General features: G+C 39.3%; 2 protein-coding genes across 2 annotated transcripts; one reads left to right on the top strand and one right to left on the bottom strand.

Annotated features, from left to right (window-relative positions):
- Nucleotides 1–503: 503 nt before the first annotated feature.
- On the bottom strand, nt 504–6,480 carry LOC137724569 (autophagy-related protein 9). Its single transcript, XM_068463334.2, has 10 exons — nt 6,029–6,480; nt 4,600–5,241; nt 4,162–4,482; nt 3,272–3,494; nt 2,880–3,059; nt 2,575–2,781; nt 2,103–2,180; nt 1,931–2,001; nt 1,708–1,818; nt 504–1,551 (listed from the first exon to the last, which is right to left on the bottom strand). The coding sequence occupies exons 2-10, from the start codon at nt 5,169–5,171 to the stop codon at nt 693–695; spliced, it is 2,622 nt and encodes an 873-aa protein (XP_068319435.2). The 5' UTR covers nt 5,172–5,241; nt 6,029–6,480; the 3' UTR covers nt 504–692.
- A 2,315-nt stretch (nt 6,481–8,795) lies between these two features.
- On the top strand, nt 8,796–12,404 carry LOC137724570 (CDT1-like protein a, chloroplastic). The gene is made up of 7 exons (XM_068463335.2): nt 8,796–9,247; nt 9,347–9,466; nt 9,574–9,811; nt 10,168–11,073; nt 11,662–11,860; nt 11,945–12,029; nt 12,132–12,404. Exons 1-7 carry the CDS (start codon nt 8,949–8,951, stop codon nt 12,187–12,189), a joined length of 1,905 nt encoding a protein of 634 aa, XP_068319436.2. The 5' UTR covers nt 8,796–8,948; the 3' UTR covers nt 12,190–12,404.
- The last annotated feature ends 4,375 nt before the right edge of the window (nt 12,405–16,779 follow it).

Raw genomic sequence — 16,779 nt, 5'->3', positions numbered from 1 at the left:
GCATTCTTAGGCCATCTCTAACCGAGGGCTGGCTAGAGGACTCGTTTGGTCCTCTAAGATATTAATATTTTAATTAACAGTACATGGCCATATTTGTCTCCGTCTCCAACCGAGGGCCAAAGGGCCATATGACTTGTTTTAGCCCTGTCATAAAAAAAGGGTCTCCAATCGAGGGCCAAAAAACCAAAAAAAAATATGAATACAATTGCTAGTCAGCTAGCTGTTGGATTCAAATTTTTGTTTAAGCATTTATGTCAGTTATATCCGATAGGATTTTTTGAATTTCTGGCTAGCCCCAGGCTGGCTGCATGTGACCAGCCCTTTGGCCCTTTCAAATTCCATGGGGCCCATGAACCCTCTGGCGTAGCCCTTGGTTCGAGACAGTTTCGGGTTATTTTCAGCCATGTAGACTCTTCGGTTGGAGATGGCCTTACTATATTGAAAGCTTCCGCTACTTTAGGATGCTGACTTTAGATAACACAGATTCCTCACAAAGTCAAGTATTGGTCTAATCAAGATTCGATTGAATTTATGTACAACAAAGAATGCACTGATTCCTTGAATGAGTAATAACATTAATCACATTCCACAGTTGCTACAAGACCACCCAAATTACTACTTAAGCAACAACCTCTTGATAAAACCAGAGGCCAACAAATGGTAATCGATATCACTACAAGCTTGAGGGGTGGCTATGGCTTTATTTTCGGAGTTTCAGGAGGTCCACTACTGTACACGTCACCGAAATGAAGATTACACTCTCCTGCCTCTAAGTCTAGGTCACCCACGTACGTCGTTCGGGACAAGCCTTGGTAGTTCCTCCAGTCCAACCGTTGTTCTTGTTCTTGTTCCGGTTCTTCTTCTTGTTCGTGTTCCTCGAAGCTTCCGTAAAAATTATCTGAAGGCTGGCGCATGAAGTTTGGAGGATCGAGAAAGCTTGACTGGGGCGGTTTCCCGTGTTGGGTGAAATCTGGAGGCTCGAGAAAACTTGACTGGGGCTGTGTTCCGTGTTGGCCGGTTCTAGCCCACCAATGACTCCGCATTGGATTTGCGGAAGTACCAGCGTCATGATGCTGAAGTACACTCTCTCGGTCGAAAGGCGCTGACGTAGAAGCCCCCATATTAGACTGTGAACGGTCATCATAACGATGAGCCCAGAGATCTTCAAATCTCAGTTGATTATGTAGAAAGTTGGTTGGGGTCCAATCAGTAGAATGTTGCTCAGTAGCTTCAAATGGTTCTTCTGGAATTTCACCAGCATAACTTGCCGTACGGTGTGGCCGAGAGGTGTAATACCAATCAAGGAGATATGGGTGATTCTTTAGATCTGCGTCAATTAACCACAGAGACCCCAAGTGATAGCCAGTTCCAGGGCTATGATATGGCCTTTCCCGTGATAAAAGATTGTTCCGGTCACCAAATCCTCTCGGAGGAGAATATGCATGTCGAGTTCCTTGTCCCTGCAACTTTTGCTCTCTGAAAGTTCTCAGCTTTTTAAGAAACTGATCACCTTCAGTATTTGGGTCCCACAATGGATAGTTACTCTTGAAGCTGCCACAAAGATTGGAAAGTTCATAAGATTTGAGATGCGGAAAGGCAATTATCCAGGGCGTGCCTAATTTGCATAGTCCTAGGAATACTGCATGTTTTTGACAACTACTTAATTGCTGCTTACAGAAATCTTATGAGTAATGGTTGTGATCTTACCTCAAAAACGATTTCTCCATTTTCCCCTGAGAACTCCTCTGGGAGCGAGGTACATTGTAAAGTGACCCGTAATTGCTATTACCGTGCCTTTGAAAATCGAAGGCACTAAAACTGCCAGGAAATCAAGAGGGCAGTCAAATTTCGTATTCTTGTTAATAGAGTATATGGTGCCAGAATACAAATGAAAAGACGGTGACAACAATGACTGATGAAGAATACCGACCTACACACATGACCAACACCCTCAACATCTACTGTGAAGTCTTCAATAAACTGTAAAATGTCATCCACCCTCTGCAAAATAAATCAGATAGCATATTAGAACAAAAAACTGCCAACTGTGCATAGATGGCATAGAAATAAAATGAGATTTAACAATTATGATCAAAACTGACCTTCGGAACAACAAATATAAGTAAATATGGAGTAAGGAAGATTGAGGCCATCTCCTCAAGTAACATCATTCCAGTATACTGCATTGAAAAATCAAAACAGCATGAACATCAGCTTAATTTGTTTTGTAATCATAAAATGTTATAAACTGTTAATTTCTTTCCTTCGGGCTAAATTCAACTGGAAAGGGTAACTAATCTTCAAGCATGTAATATAATAAAAAATCAAAACTGGATATAATATTAACTGTGAACAATCAAATATTTAGTGGGACGGAATCAAAACACTAGATTCCACCACGTATGTGATGCATAAATGGGGCCTATAATATCTGTTTCACCAACTGGCAAAAGATACGTCCTACTTTTCTGAAACTCTCAACAGAAGCCACACTACACTACTTGAGTGCCCAGAAATATTTTCCACATGTAATCCCAGTTTAAGATGAACAAGAGTAAATGAAATGAGACTTACATGAAACAGGGTTTCAAACTCTACCCGAACCCTTTCAGTATTCTCTTTGCCACGCCATGTCTTCGGCATATAATGTGTATATTGTACCACCATAGACATTGCCCCCTCTGGATCAAGGACCAGCAGTTCATCGGTAATGGCAGCCCTGCTAATAGCTGTTATAGTTCCAAAAACAGCAGCATACCAGAACAAGTTGCGTCCAAATATCTACATGATTAAAAAATATTGTAGAAACAAAATAATTAGCATCAAAATGTATACAGACAGCCTGATATAGCATTAAGTTACAAGTAAGAATATCTTACATGGCCCTCTAGCAGAGATTCCTCCAGAAATGCGATGATGATTAGGATAGCAGCAAAGCCACCAGAAACAAAAGAGATGAATTTCGCTATTATGGATATAATAGGACAAGGAAATTGCTTCAGATAATCAGAAGCATGCACTACACTGCTCGTGACTCGGTGTTTAAACAAATGGTCCACCTGCCATTCACCATGCCAATAGTACAAAACACTGTACAATTATAGACATTGCAAACAAAAAGCAGGAAGGAAGGGGAATATTGATTTTCCTAAGCCAACATAATATTTGGACCTTAAATGACAACTTTTGACTAACAATTTTTTCTGTAGCATAAGTACCAGACATGGGAAAAGGATCAAGTTGAACTTGAGAGGAAGAACAAAAATATTACCTCATTAAATTCCCTAAACATCCACCTTGACAAATTTGACCACCTTCGAGATGATGCCGTGCTTGGATGGTTATAAAACTGTTCTGCATGCCTCAGGAAGAGATATACCAGCATGAATATTACAAGAAATGGGGAAAGGAGAAGCATTACGAATCCAACTACCATAAGCCTTTTCTTTAATGTTCTTGGATTAGATTTAAAGTCCCTTGTAACGCAGAAATTTCTGCAGAAAGAGTCACATCGTCAGAAACGAATATTATAACAGAAAACACACAGGACAAATAAAATTCTCCGAGTGCATCCTGTTTGTAAACAATATTACACACTTCATTCAAAAGGAAATACATAATACAAGCCATTGATACATGAATAAACAATTATCAAGAAAGCCATACTCTACCCTTTAGTGGTCCTTGAAGCAATGCCACTCAAACCAATAAAACCTCCTACCAAAGATTCTAGTGTAGACAAAACAGGTCCCAGTTTATCATTTTTCCCTAAATTGTGCAAATATTTATAAGCACACGAAGTAGATTAGAAACTAAAAGCAATAAAAATATTAAACACAGTTTGACCAAGAGACCATGACAACTCAACCCAATACTTTCTTGCCAGTCAGGGATGACCATATTAAGAGATAGCTTCTAATTTTTATTTTTCTTTTAAAGTAAAGCATAATAGTTTTGCTACTAGCATCTTATAGGATAAATATTCACTTTAGTGAACAAAAATTCTAAAGTACAAACACAAAAAAGAAGGCATCATAATGTATTCCAGATAATTGTAAATATGATATAGATCATATGCCATTTGGACATAAGATTAAGACTCCAAGTGAAATCGAGAAGTACATAAACATTGCAAGCTGTTTGTACTTAGATTCACCCTACCGATCAAACATGCTCTGCAGAATGCACCAATTTAAGGTCCACTCGAGGGTTTTTGTCAGTATTAATCGTCCTTGCTTTCCATCAGTGCCAAACTTTACAATTGGACCAGCACCTGGAACCCACTGTGAAATTGGGAAAGCAAGCACCCCCTTGTTAAGCATTCCAATCAAGTAGTTCTCCTTCCGCATCAATCGCATAACCACATCATGAGCAGAAAGATCTTTGACCACACAGAGCCGCTGTGATCTTTGTAACTGAACAACCTTTTCAAGAATTGATGCCCATGGCATGGTCTGAATTTCATTGTCTGTGACATGGAGACTGCAAGAAGACAACCAAAATCACTATTCTTTACTAGTAAGGCATAGATTTTGTACAAAACAACAGGCATAGTTCAAAATGCATTAAATCTTTTGAGATCAAACTACTCAGACATACCTGTTGTGATAGAAGTGACGGACTGCCAAAGTATCCCTTAACTGCGAGAAAAACCGCAAAAAACAGAAGACCAAATAAATGGAAAATATGCCCAAATATCCAACAATGATGGCTTTGGAAAGAGTTAGAGGCGTTAATGGGTGCTGATGAAGGGCTTCCTTAGCAAGGTCACAGGGCTTAATTCCAGATTCGAATGCATCCATCCCACATTTTGCATTACGAAGACCATTCCAATCAACTTTTAATAAGAAGAATCCTGAGAACAATATAGTGAAGCCCAAGCTCAGAAGTTCAACTATCCACTTTATAATAATACACCAAAGTCCTTTCTCACAGTAGTAGCTGTAGAGCCTTTCAAAGAACAGGTCCAAATCAGCAATTGGTTCAACATTTATACTCTCACCATTAAGAAGCCCTGAAGGGCTCTCACTACCAGGACTCGGTGCCCTACCATAGTCAGATAATTCAACCTCAGGACCCACATCCCTAAGCAACCCTGATGTCAAGGATGAATCGCCTTTCCACTTCAAAATGCCAAGAGATGTCACACCCTTCAACCTACGGAACATCATTCACAAAGGCTGACAGTGGACAGATACAGCCAGTCCATTCCACAAACTACTATACCAGTTAAGCAGGTATCTGTAAGGATGAAAGGCATAAGATAAGTCCTTTTACAGGCATGTAAAGTTCTAAACAAAGTTCAGCATTTGTGAAGAGGGTAAAATATATAATGCAGTAACAAAATCAATAAGCTCTCCCACCACAACCAAAACACCCTACTCAGATTATCATCACATTGGAATGACAGTTTAACGAGGATCAAATTATCAAATCACAACTGAAACCAACCACGAACTGTCTCCAGCATACTAAACTGATCCGCTGAACCCGAGTTTTTTCAGATTGAAAATAAACTAGTAAGTATATAAATATGCCAAACAAACCAAACTTAGAACATAGGCACTAATTTCACTATCCAGTTGAGTAAAAGTAACAGCACAACCTCGAGAAACGCACACAGAACCTCTCCAGTGCAATGTAACACAAAATCCTACAAACCTAGCACCCACTTTGTTTTTTATCCTACATAAAGCAATATACTTCAGCTGTTTACTTTCTTGGAAAGTTCCAGACTTTTGTGCAACAAAGTAAAAATCATACCCGAAAGCTGGAATAATTACTACAATCTGATCATCTACCTTAACCATAAGTCAATTCGCCACGAAAATATCAAAGTCTAACAAACAAATTAAACAAAACCCAGAAACGCAAATGCAAAAATTCGACAAGAAAAGGAACAAAACCATGTTTATGCACAGAAATAAAAATTGAACAAAACTCCAACATATTCAATCTTTCTTTTGGGCAAAACAAACAAAACCCAAAACGAATAACAACACGATAAAGTTAAAGAAAGAATCTTTACCTCCGAGCCACGAAGCAGCATCATCAGAAGAGTCGAAATCAATGAAATTGATTGGAACACAGAAAAGATACGTTTCGAAAAGGACACCCAATTCGAAACGGATTGAGACGGTGAGAGGAAAAGGGCAAAGGGGGAAGAGAGCTGTGGAGGTAAAAAATGGGGAAGAAGCTGGAGGGCAACGGTCCTGTAAATACAAATGGCTCTGCCGATTGATTGAAAGCAGAGAGGAGAAACCGAAGAGAGAAGGGAAAGCTTTTGGGTTTTTTTTGTTCAAATTTATTTAATCATTTGGGTGTTTTGTTTTCTTCTTCTGCTGTCTCTCTGCGTGGGAGCTTGCTTGTTAAATTGTACCAAAAAATAAGAAAAGACTGGGAAGGAGACGTGGAGTTGGGTAAATACTTGCGAACGGAGCGTTTGATGCTTCACAAACCTTTGGTTTTTTGTTGGAATCCAACTACATAAACACCAAAATTGTATTGGGGAGGGTTTGCTCTGGGCCTAAGGAAGGCCTGGATAATGGTGATATTTGGGTTAAGGGCTTAATAGGGGAGCCCACGAATCCACTTTTACGATGGCGGTATTTTCGAGTGGCGATTCGAACTAGAATGTAAAGGAGGCGGACATGTTATCTCAAACAACTAGCCTAACACACAATATGTAAATGAAAAACACTTGGGTCGAAAGCAGCTGGTCGAGCGAGCACCAGATTAGATATAGCGACACTGATTGTCATGGTAAAATGGTTGTAGTCGAGAAATAGCGGTGGTTGTGGAATGTTGTACATACATTTTAAGGCTTGAATTTATGAGGCACATGAATTTCTAAATGTTTTTGTTTATGAACTAAACAAGAAAATTGGTGCATTTAATTTTAAATTTTGATTCTATCTAAATTCTCAGGTTTGAATTTCATCTCATAACGAGTTTGATACCAATGTATTTTCATGTCCTTGTAGTGTTAATGTATCTTTATATCAATTTCGTACATCTCATATTAATGTCGTTCAAGTCGGATTATTAGTACATGCTTTTTATTACAATGCACAAAAATACTTACGAAAAGACTAGTATTTGTAACGTGTCGTCATTATTTTAAAACATTCCATAAACAAAAACGGTGACACAACAAACAAATCACCTCTTTCTACTGCCTATTATAATATAATAAGGTAAATTCATCTCTGAGTTTTGAATGTTAATTTCGATTCTTTTTCTTTTTCTAAGAAAAAAAATTCAGGTTTCTGAATTTTGCTTTATCAGATTCATTTTTTAACCTTATTTTAAGTTGACATTTCCAGCAGGGTTACGTTTTGGGAATGTATTATTCCCACTCTTTGATTAATAAGTACGCATGCGATTTTTTAGAAAAAAACATTAAAAAAAATAAAATAAAGCAATTCCCAATGATCCTGTGCTTTTGAGAATCTTTTAGCCAAAATTACGCTTTTGTTATTGATTTTCACGTTTGTGTTACAAATCTAATCTTACTAACTGTAATTGTGGAATCTTGTGATCTTGGTGTTCTTTTGTGCGTGTGCGCGCATACAACAGAAGAAAGGTAAGGTTGATGCTTGATTATTGGTTCGACAAACATTCTAGATTGGTTCGACGATTCTTGGTGGGAGGGTATGTCGTACAAAAGTTAGGTTCTACGGTAAAATCAATTGATAAGATAGGAAATAGTCCAACCTTTATGTAAGTTCTCTCCTCTTATCAATGTGAGACTCATTCTCAATACGCATCTTCACGTGTGACGAATTTTCAAGCCTAACACGAGATAATATGGAGCACACATAATGATATGGAGCGCGTGTGGCCGTTTGACTTCACACGTGGGACAACCTGCTCTGATACCGTGAAGAAAATTGAGGTTCCACCATAAAACTAATTGGCAATATAAAGAGTAGCATAACCTCTTATAAGTCCATGTAAGATCTCTCCTCCCATTAATGTAGAACTCCTTCTCGATATCGTCCTTATGATTTTCCACAGGATTATCCACCCGCCGAAGTAAATCATTTCACCTGTTGTTCACGTGAAGAGTATAGTTTCGGTCATGGGATCTGAGGCAGCAACATGTTTGAGAGCTGAGAAAGTCTGGCGGTAGAATTTCCGACTTGAACAACATGCATATACGTAAGGATGTTGAACAACGTGCAAATCTCTGATGTCTTTTAGAACTACAATGTCAATGCTTAACACACGATCGATCGATTTCACTACTCGATTCGATTACTTCAGCTTCTGAATGAAAGAGGATGCATAATCTTGAATCAATCTCAGATTCCGGAACAGCGAGCGGGGTTGCTAAGAGAGAAAGAACTAGTGCAGCACCGGGAACAACTAGCCATCATCAATACCCACGGTGATTAAGTACTTGATTGTAATATATTGGTTGAAATTCAATTTCCTGTTTAATGGACGTCCAAATTAAGTGTAGTGTAAGTCGGTACATACGTTTTTAAGCACACAAATAATGTCCAAATCGTTTTTGTATTATCCGAAACCATGTTTAGTTAGCGTACGAGGTCCCGAATAGGTATCTGAAACAAAATTAGTGTTTGTTTGGGGTTATTTTTTGGAGCTGCTTCTGTTTTTTTAGGAAGTTTTGAGTTGCCATGGTGTTTGGTTGTGATGACATACTGGGAGCTCAAGAATCACAGCATATAAAAAATTCGGGCTTGGGCCTAAAAAAGCCCAAATGAAAGCCCAACCGAAGCAAGAATGTGGGAGCCGACGGATCTATTTGGCGGGAAGCAATCGGCCAGGCGAGCGCCGCTTCATCTTTTCCCGCCAAGGAGAACTCGCGTAAATACCAAAATCCCCAAAACGCTGATCTCTTCTCCTTCTCTGTGAGACTCTGACCCTCAAGATCTCGCCTTTCGATCGATTCCGAATCCGAATTTCTCTTCATCTACTTAATGAGTTCCTCCGCGGAGACCTTCAGGTGCGAGACGCCGGTGAGCAAAACCCTGAATCGTGAGCCCCAAATCCGAGAAAATGAGACGCTGAGCTCCAAAACCCCGGAGAAGCCACCGCAGCTCCGTCGTGGAGCTCGCAGCCGCAACGTCGCGCTCCCCATTGTACAAGTTAGAAGATCCGCTGCCAAAAGCCTGCTTAAGTCGACCCAGAAGAAGCAACTGACGGACGAGATCGCCTCTTGGCCGGACAAAACCCCGCTGAAGGCCCACGTTCGCCGCTCCATGCAGCTACCGGAAAAGTAAGAATTTTTTTCTAGCTTCAATTGATTATATGTGTTTGATTTGCTGAATTGTTTGGGTTGATTTTGATATATTATGTTCTGTGGGTGTTTTTGCAGGTATGAGATGTTGGGGGAGTTTTTCAATTGCTTGGATATTTCGATTGGGAGGTTGCGAAAGAAGGGTTTGAAGTCGAATTTTACGAATATTAGCCCGGTGATTGAGCATTTAACGGATAGGTATTTTTCTTCATGTTAAAGAAAATCTTTTTAATTTTCTGTTTGGTTGCTAAAGATATAATTTGATGCTGCAGAAATTGATTGAGTATTGTTTCTCTAATTTTTAGGAGGTTTACTTATACCCACTTGGCTCAGCTGAAATTTATTTTACCTGAGGTAATTGAGATAAAGAAAATGGTTGTGTGGGATGAGAAAACCAGTCGTAGGAAGCCGGATCTTCACATTAGCATGAATATTCATGCAGTGCCGAAGGATGGCAAGTTGAAATCTGAAGGTGGTGGGATTATGCGTTTGAGGAAGGCTTTCCGCAAACGGCTTGCAGATATTTCAAAATCCTATCCTGAGGTATACTTCTGAATTCTGATTGCAAGCAATTTAGAATGCAAAGTACTGAGTTAATTTATGTAACAATGAGAACTTTAGGCAATGATTTTTATTCCCGGTCATTCTTGCAGCAAGGTGCCTATATTTCCATTTTTCTCAGTCGTTATCTAATTAAATTAGATTAGGACTTAAGGAAAGTGTTTTTACTAGTCCACTTGTCGTAGCTGGGGAGCAAGTTTCAAGTTTTGTAAATGAAAAAGAGAGATCATGCTAGTATACTTGTGACTCCAAGCATTTCTTTTTATCGTTTTTACAATCTATTTCTTGATCCACTTTGCCAATACTATGTGGTCTAACAATTCTTAATTTGTTTTTAGGATTACGAAATTCCAGAAGAAATTCTACCATATCCATTCAATCATGTGAAGGAACACATGCATTCAGATACGGTCAAGTTTCCTGCATCGTCATCTCCTGGTGAGGTGTTGTCCAGCGTATGCACAGTTGAGCAAGCAGCAGTATCAACAATCTGCCTTCAGGGTGATGCAATTCCAGATGAAATGCATTTAATGACATCTAATCAATCAAAGGGGGATTTGAATTCAGACATAAACGAGACTCCCACACAGTCAGTGCCAATTCAGACATTATTTGAAACACCTAAAAAGCAGCAATCAGCAATAGAAGGCTATCTGTCCCGGTCTTTTCAAAGGCACTCTTTTCAGAAAGTTACAAGAACTGAAACCCAATCTCTAAAATTTTCAGTTCCAGAGTCAAATTTCAGTGTTTTTTTCTGCACTGAGGAAATCAGTACTGCTGCTTCATCCTATGGCCAAGTTCCTGCAACTCCAACTAAAGAGAGAGACAACATAGAAAATGATGATGGTTTGCCCAAAACAGGTGCCAGCATTGGGTCGACCCCAGAAAAGGTTGCTTCAACACCAGCCAGGTTGATGACCACAACACCTGCATTGCACCCGCCAAAGAGATGTTATCTGAGCCCCGATGATAATTCTACAAGCTCCCCAAATAAAGTGTTTAGGTGTCCTCCATGCTCCAGGTCATTGAAATTTGACACTCCTGTGAAGAATAAAATGTTGAGCCCAGGTTATATTTCTACAAGCTCACCAAACAAGTTGGTTGGGCATCCTCCATGCTCCAGATCATTAAAAATTAACACTCCTGTGATGAATAAACTGTTTGAGGAGAAAATACTTGTTCTGGATGCCGCATCACTTGATAGTGACATTTCCAATGTTCTTTCAGAAGGTCTTCTGCAATCAGTATGTCTATCGTGAATTCTCCTTTCCTTTCTCCTTATTGAGCATGTCTGATTCTATAAAAGCTGCTGGAGCTTACTAATTCCATTTTTATAACTTGCCCTGCACGCACAAAAATTTTGTCTTCCCCTTTTTGTTCCAGTTGAAATCTCAAAAGCAGATTAGATTATAAATATTCAAGAGATATGCTCTCATCATCTATTCCAGTTGCCTTTAATAATGGGATGGATGGTGTAGCATATTTTAACAAATGTTTTCTGCGTCCAGCACACAAACCGTTATTGGGAAACTTTCTGTCTTTTCGCATGTAGTAGATGCAGCAGAAACTGGTGGTACGACTCTCTAAGATGTCAATAAGTGTAAATATTTTTCTTTCTTTTATTTTGGATAACAATATGATTGGATGAATGTAGAGTACATATAGTTGAAAGAAAAATAGTCATGAAAGCTTTTGGCTACTATGTCATTGTTGACAATTTTAACCTCGGAACCAGTCTCTAAGAATTGGTTATTCCATATTTCTCTGCTTCTACTTGGATATGAACATAATGAACTTTAATTTTGAGAACTAATCCATATACGTCATTGCAGATTAAAGACAAGGAGAGAAAGGCAAAGGAGCGAAATGCAGCCATCTTGCAAGCAAAGAGGCGACAACAGATGATTTCCAGCCTTCCTGAACTCTTCAACATGATTCATTTCTTATTTCAATCAATGAACTGTTCATTTATGAAAAAAGAGGATCTTGTAGAGAAGTTAATTTTTAGCCATTCTGATATCGTTGATGAAGGTAGTCTATATATGAAAGAAGATTCTTTCCGAATTATGGAAGCTTCAGTTGAGCCTAAGTTCCTTTTCGTGGTTCGTTTCACAGGTGAAGTTGAAGAGCAGCTTAAGTTGCTATTAGAACTGGTTCCAGAATGGATTTCTGAAAAGTTCGCATCTGGAATTGTCATCAAGTGAGTTGTCCTTATAGTTAGAAATACAAATTGTTTGTTTTAATGTATATTGTATTCCATTACAAGTTGTTTGACATCATTATGTTTCTATTCTTCTTGCAGGATTAATAAATTGTCAAACCCTGAGTCCATACGTGCACGGCTTGAAGAAGCAAAGTGAGCTACATGATGGGTATTTGAAGGTTACTGTAAGAAGCAAATTTAGGGGATAGTGTCGCAATTTTACCCTTTCATTAGGCATTTTGTAAATGTTTTAGTTAATTAGTAGTTCATGTAAAGTAAATCTGGGTGGCCTAATCTAGTTGTTAGTATGGAGGCTTTTGTCAAGAATGATTTAGCAACAATGTTATTGAAATATATATTTCCCTTTTTACAGTTTTAAGAGCTTTTTTTTTTCTTTAAAATTCAAATGAACAGCAAAAAAATTATAAGCATCACAAAAAAATGCTTGGTTTCAAGCTGATTGAGATGTGCTAGTTCTCGAGGGTTATGTCTAAGCATCTTCTCTTTAACCACATTAGTTGGTAGGTCTGATGACACTTCTCATGAAGTTAAAGCAGAATATGATACTGTTGTGCCTTGGCCCGTTCGTTAGTGCGGAACCGAGATTCAGATTACAACCTCACCAAAATCACACACAGTTGAACAAAATAAAATACAAGAAATAAAGACACCGAGAAATTTACGAGGTTCGGCAAAAACCTGCCTACGTCCTCGGAGAGATATTGCTCTTCACTATGAGAAAAACAGTACAAGTTACACATGAGTTAAATCGACATAACCCAATCCCATAACCCTTGTACACCCACTCACAGAATTTTCCCAAGAGCCTCACTCTACCCCAAGAGTTCTTTCACAAGAGATCTTTCACTCTAACTCTCTTGATTTCTCTCACCCATGCCCATAGTAGAGCCAAATGCTCACACCATCTCTTTTGGATGCTTTCCTTCTCTCATCTGTATCCTTGTTTTGCCAAATGCTCTCTTTTTATGCTTTTCTTAATCCAAGCCTTCTCCCACAAAACATGGCTTTGAAAAAGCCACAAAACATGGCTTTGAAAAAACCACAAAACATGACTTTGAAAAAGCCACAAAACATGGAGCAATTTAAGCCACAAAACAAGGAAACATTTGGCCATTATCCAACAATCTCCACCTTGGCCAAATTGTACCAAAGTCCATTGGCCTTACGTACCAGCATGCACACTCTGAATCAACCTCGTTGGTCCTGTTCCGATTCAGTTACTGCCAATGCATGTGCAGCTGCTGCAAGCTAAAAAATCACCATTAAGCTTCAGACAAGATCTCAACACATCCTCGTCTCCTCCAGCAGGTTTTCCTCCTCTTCATTGTCTGCAACCTGGAAACTCGTCAGCGTGCCTATTTCCAGCAACAACCCATCGAGCCAGACAAAATTCCCACACTTCCTCCTACCTCAGGACCTTCTCATCACCTGTGAATCCCATAGCTCCACCTACTGCAAAACCCCTGCAACACTTGAGACTAAACATCACCAGGAGAAGTGTTGCTTCGAGTACCTAGAGGGCATACTCAAAGTCTTCCACCACAAACTTGCTAACCCGGCCTTGCACCCGTAGCACTGTGGACCCTTGCCTCCGGAACCGGATCCGAACCTGCTGTCTCTCTCAGATCCTCTTTCCAATTTTCTTCCACGATTTCAACCTTGAATAGCTTAAGCAGTCTTGTGCCCACCATCATCCATGGTCTCTTGTGTGTATCATTCCACACCAAAGAAGCTTGCACCTGCTCCAAACTTACTGTTTCTTTCCTTGCAGTAAAGTTTCACAAGGTTCTCGTACAAATCTGAAAGTGAGGTAAGAAGAAAGAGGCCTTTGTCTTCTTCCTCAACATCAACTTTCGCAGTTGATCCAAGCATCCCTAAACACGGCTTCCATTTCTTCAGGCTTCCATTACTCTCCTTTACCAAGAGCAAAAACCGCCTCTCCCTTTAAACTGCTCAACTGAAAATTCCATGGTGAACAACAAATCTGGACCTCCAACGAACCAAAGCCCCCAACGATGCTCTGATACCAATTGTTGTGCCTTGGCCCGTTCGTTAGTGCGGAACCGAGATTCAGATTACAACCTCACCAAAATCACACACAGTTAAACAAAATAAAATACAAGAAATAAAGACACCGAGAAATTTACGAGGTTCGGCAAAAACCTGCCTACGTCCTCGGAGAGATATTGCTCTTCACTATGAGAAAAACAGTACAAGTTACACATGAGTTAAATCAACATAACCCAATCCCATAACCCTTGTACACCCACTCACAGAATTTTCCCAAGAGCCTCACTCTACCCCAAGAGTTCTTTCACAAGAGATCTTTCACTCTAACTCTCTTGATTTCTCTCACCCATGCCCATGGTAGAGCCAAATGCTCACACCATCTCTTTTGGATGCTTTCCTTCTCTCATCCGTATCCTTGTTTTGCCAAATGCTCTCTTTTTATGCTTTTCTTAATCCAAGCCTTCTCCCACAAAACATGGCTTTGAAAAAGCCACAAAACATGGCTTTGAAAAAACCACAAAACATGGCTTTGAAAAAGCCACAAAACATGGAGCAATTTAAGCCACAAAACAAGGAAACATTTGGCCATTATCCAACAGATACATCTTGGATCGTATCGACCTTAATGTGCTAGCACTCAATACTTAAGCCATTGCATGTAAACAATACCAATGGCATTCATTCAGCTGACTTTGCTAATTGCTTAATTTTCTAATACATTGTTCTGGATGATAGGATACATAATCTTCAACCAAGAGTTGCATCTTTTTCCTCAAGGTCTATATGGAGGACCTGTACTGCTGCTAAGATTCCATTGCATCTAGTGTTTCGTCTGCTCATTATTGCTCTTGCGACCCAATAAGATTTTGATCTTTTATCTTTGCCCCATAAAACCATGTAGAGACCGATGATGATAATGTATTCTGAGTGAGCCAAATATCAAATTAGACATCTACTTAAGTAGATTGAAAGTCTCTCTGTGTGAGCGTGCACGCTGTTGTGTTTGTGTGCGTTTACATGTTGCTTGCAAGTCTGACATAACAGTGCTACTACCTGCCAACGTGCAGTGGTCACAAAAACAGGTCCTTATTGTTTTGTGCACCACAGTTGAGTGAAGATTATGGTACCCGAGCATACAACTCCCTGTCGTTTTTGTTTGTCATGCAAAATATACTGTCAATAGCTACTTAATAAATTAGAATTCCACTCATGTCATAGCTTTCCTTACAGCATATATGATGGACCAGAAGTCATTGTTGTATCTAATACTCCATGCTGCCTGTTTGTGTTGTATGATTAATGTGAAGACAGCCGATTGTGCTGCCCCTATCCATGCGGTTAGTGATAGTTGTGCAGGATATTTCTTCAACGTGATTGCCTACGGATAGAAGAATACTTACTGTAAATGAAATCTCTTGCATTATAATACCATGTATTAGTTTACAGCGATATAATTTCTTTTTTATCATAATGTTCTTATGTAGCCGATAATGCATGCATTGTTTGTTGTGTTGCTATGAATTGGGCTAACTTACTGTGATGTAATTTATTTTTTATCATAATGTTTTTGTGTAGCTGATAATGCATGGTTTGTTGTGTTGCTATGAATTAGGCTAACTTTTTCTGTATACAACTTGCAATGAGGAGGATTGATCCTTTCGTCCAGTTTGTGGGAACAGAGTTTCTTCTGATGTGTATTGGATCTCCTGGTTAGCTTCGCATGGCAGGTACTTTGTACAAGGTCATGGTCATGACTCCAGCCGAAGATATTAAGGTTCCGAAGATTTTAGCTATTCCACGGGGCCTCCATCCTATATGAGATGTGTATTGAAAAGTGTTGTTAAAAACAAGCGAGAGATGTATACTTATCTTTCAGGTGTTTGTGAGCTTTTAATGCCCGACCAGAGTATTACTACAATTAGAAAAGTCATGGATGGAATGGTGTTGGCGACCGATGTGACAAAGGTTGGAGACGTGTACTTCAAGCTTGCAAAATACATGTTAAGGGTTAAGCTAACCCTGTTCTTCATCAACAGAAAAGGTTAGTATTTTCCTGCTTCAGACAATCTCAAATGTGAATGAAACAATGCTAGTGTCAACTTTGGCCTTACTTTTCTGCAGGGAAACAAAAAAGAAACTTCAAATGGTAAACCTTCACTCTCATAATAATGAGATTTTTCAGTCGAATGTATTCAGTGTTAAAATGTACTCTAATTGTTCAGTTCATGATGGCAAGCTAGAAGTGCCTTTCAAGAAAATAGGCAAATGGAAACATCACAACGCCACCTACTATGTGTCGATAGGTTACAAAGACATGAGGATTCGTCCCGTGATCAAACAAAGCGGCTGTGAAAAAGTAGAAATGTATAACCTATCTGTGCCAAAACAGTGCGGCTTGAATCTCGTGAAGGCCATCCCGTATGGACATACTCCAGGTGCCATATCTCATTACTCTGCAACATATCTTTTTGCTACTCTCCCCCTGTTTATAGTCAAAGGAATTACGCACTAAATTCATCCGTATTTGTGAATGTGGTTCTGTTTTGATAATGCCTGCATGTTGAGAGAATTGTGTGCTTAGTTTGGCTACACTTAATTATTCCTGAAACCATAGCAATAGCCAATATTTCTTCAACCATTGTCGGAGGCAGGTGTCGGGTTCAGTCCAGTGAAGGCAGTTGCATTCAATGAACTTTTTCCCCTGGGTTTTCAAGCC

Source organism: Pyrus communis, chromosome 5 (genome assembly GCF_041283825.1).
Source record: "Pyrus communis isolate YQ-2024b chromosome 5, ASM4128382v1, whole genome shotgun sequence".
Classification (NCBI taxonomy): Eukaryota; Viridiplantae; Streptophyta; class Magnoliopsida; order Rosales; family Rosaceae; genus Pyrus; species Pyrus communis.
This window is presented reverse-complemented; position numbering and strand designations above follow the sequence as displayed.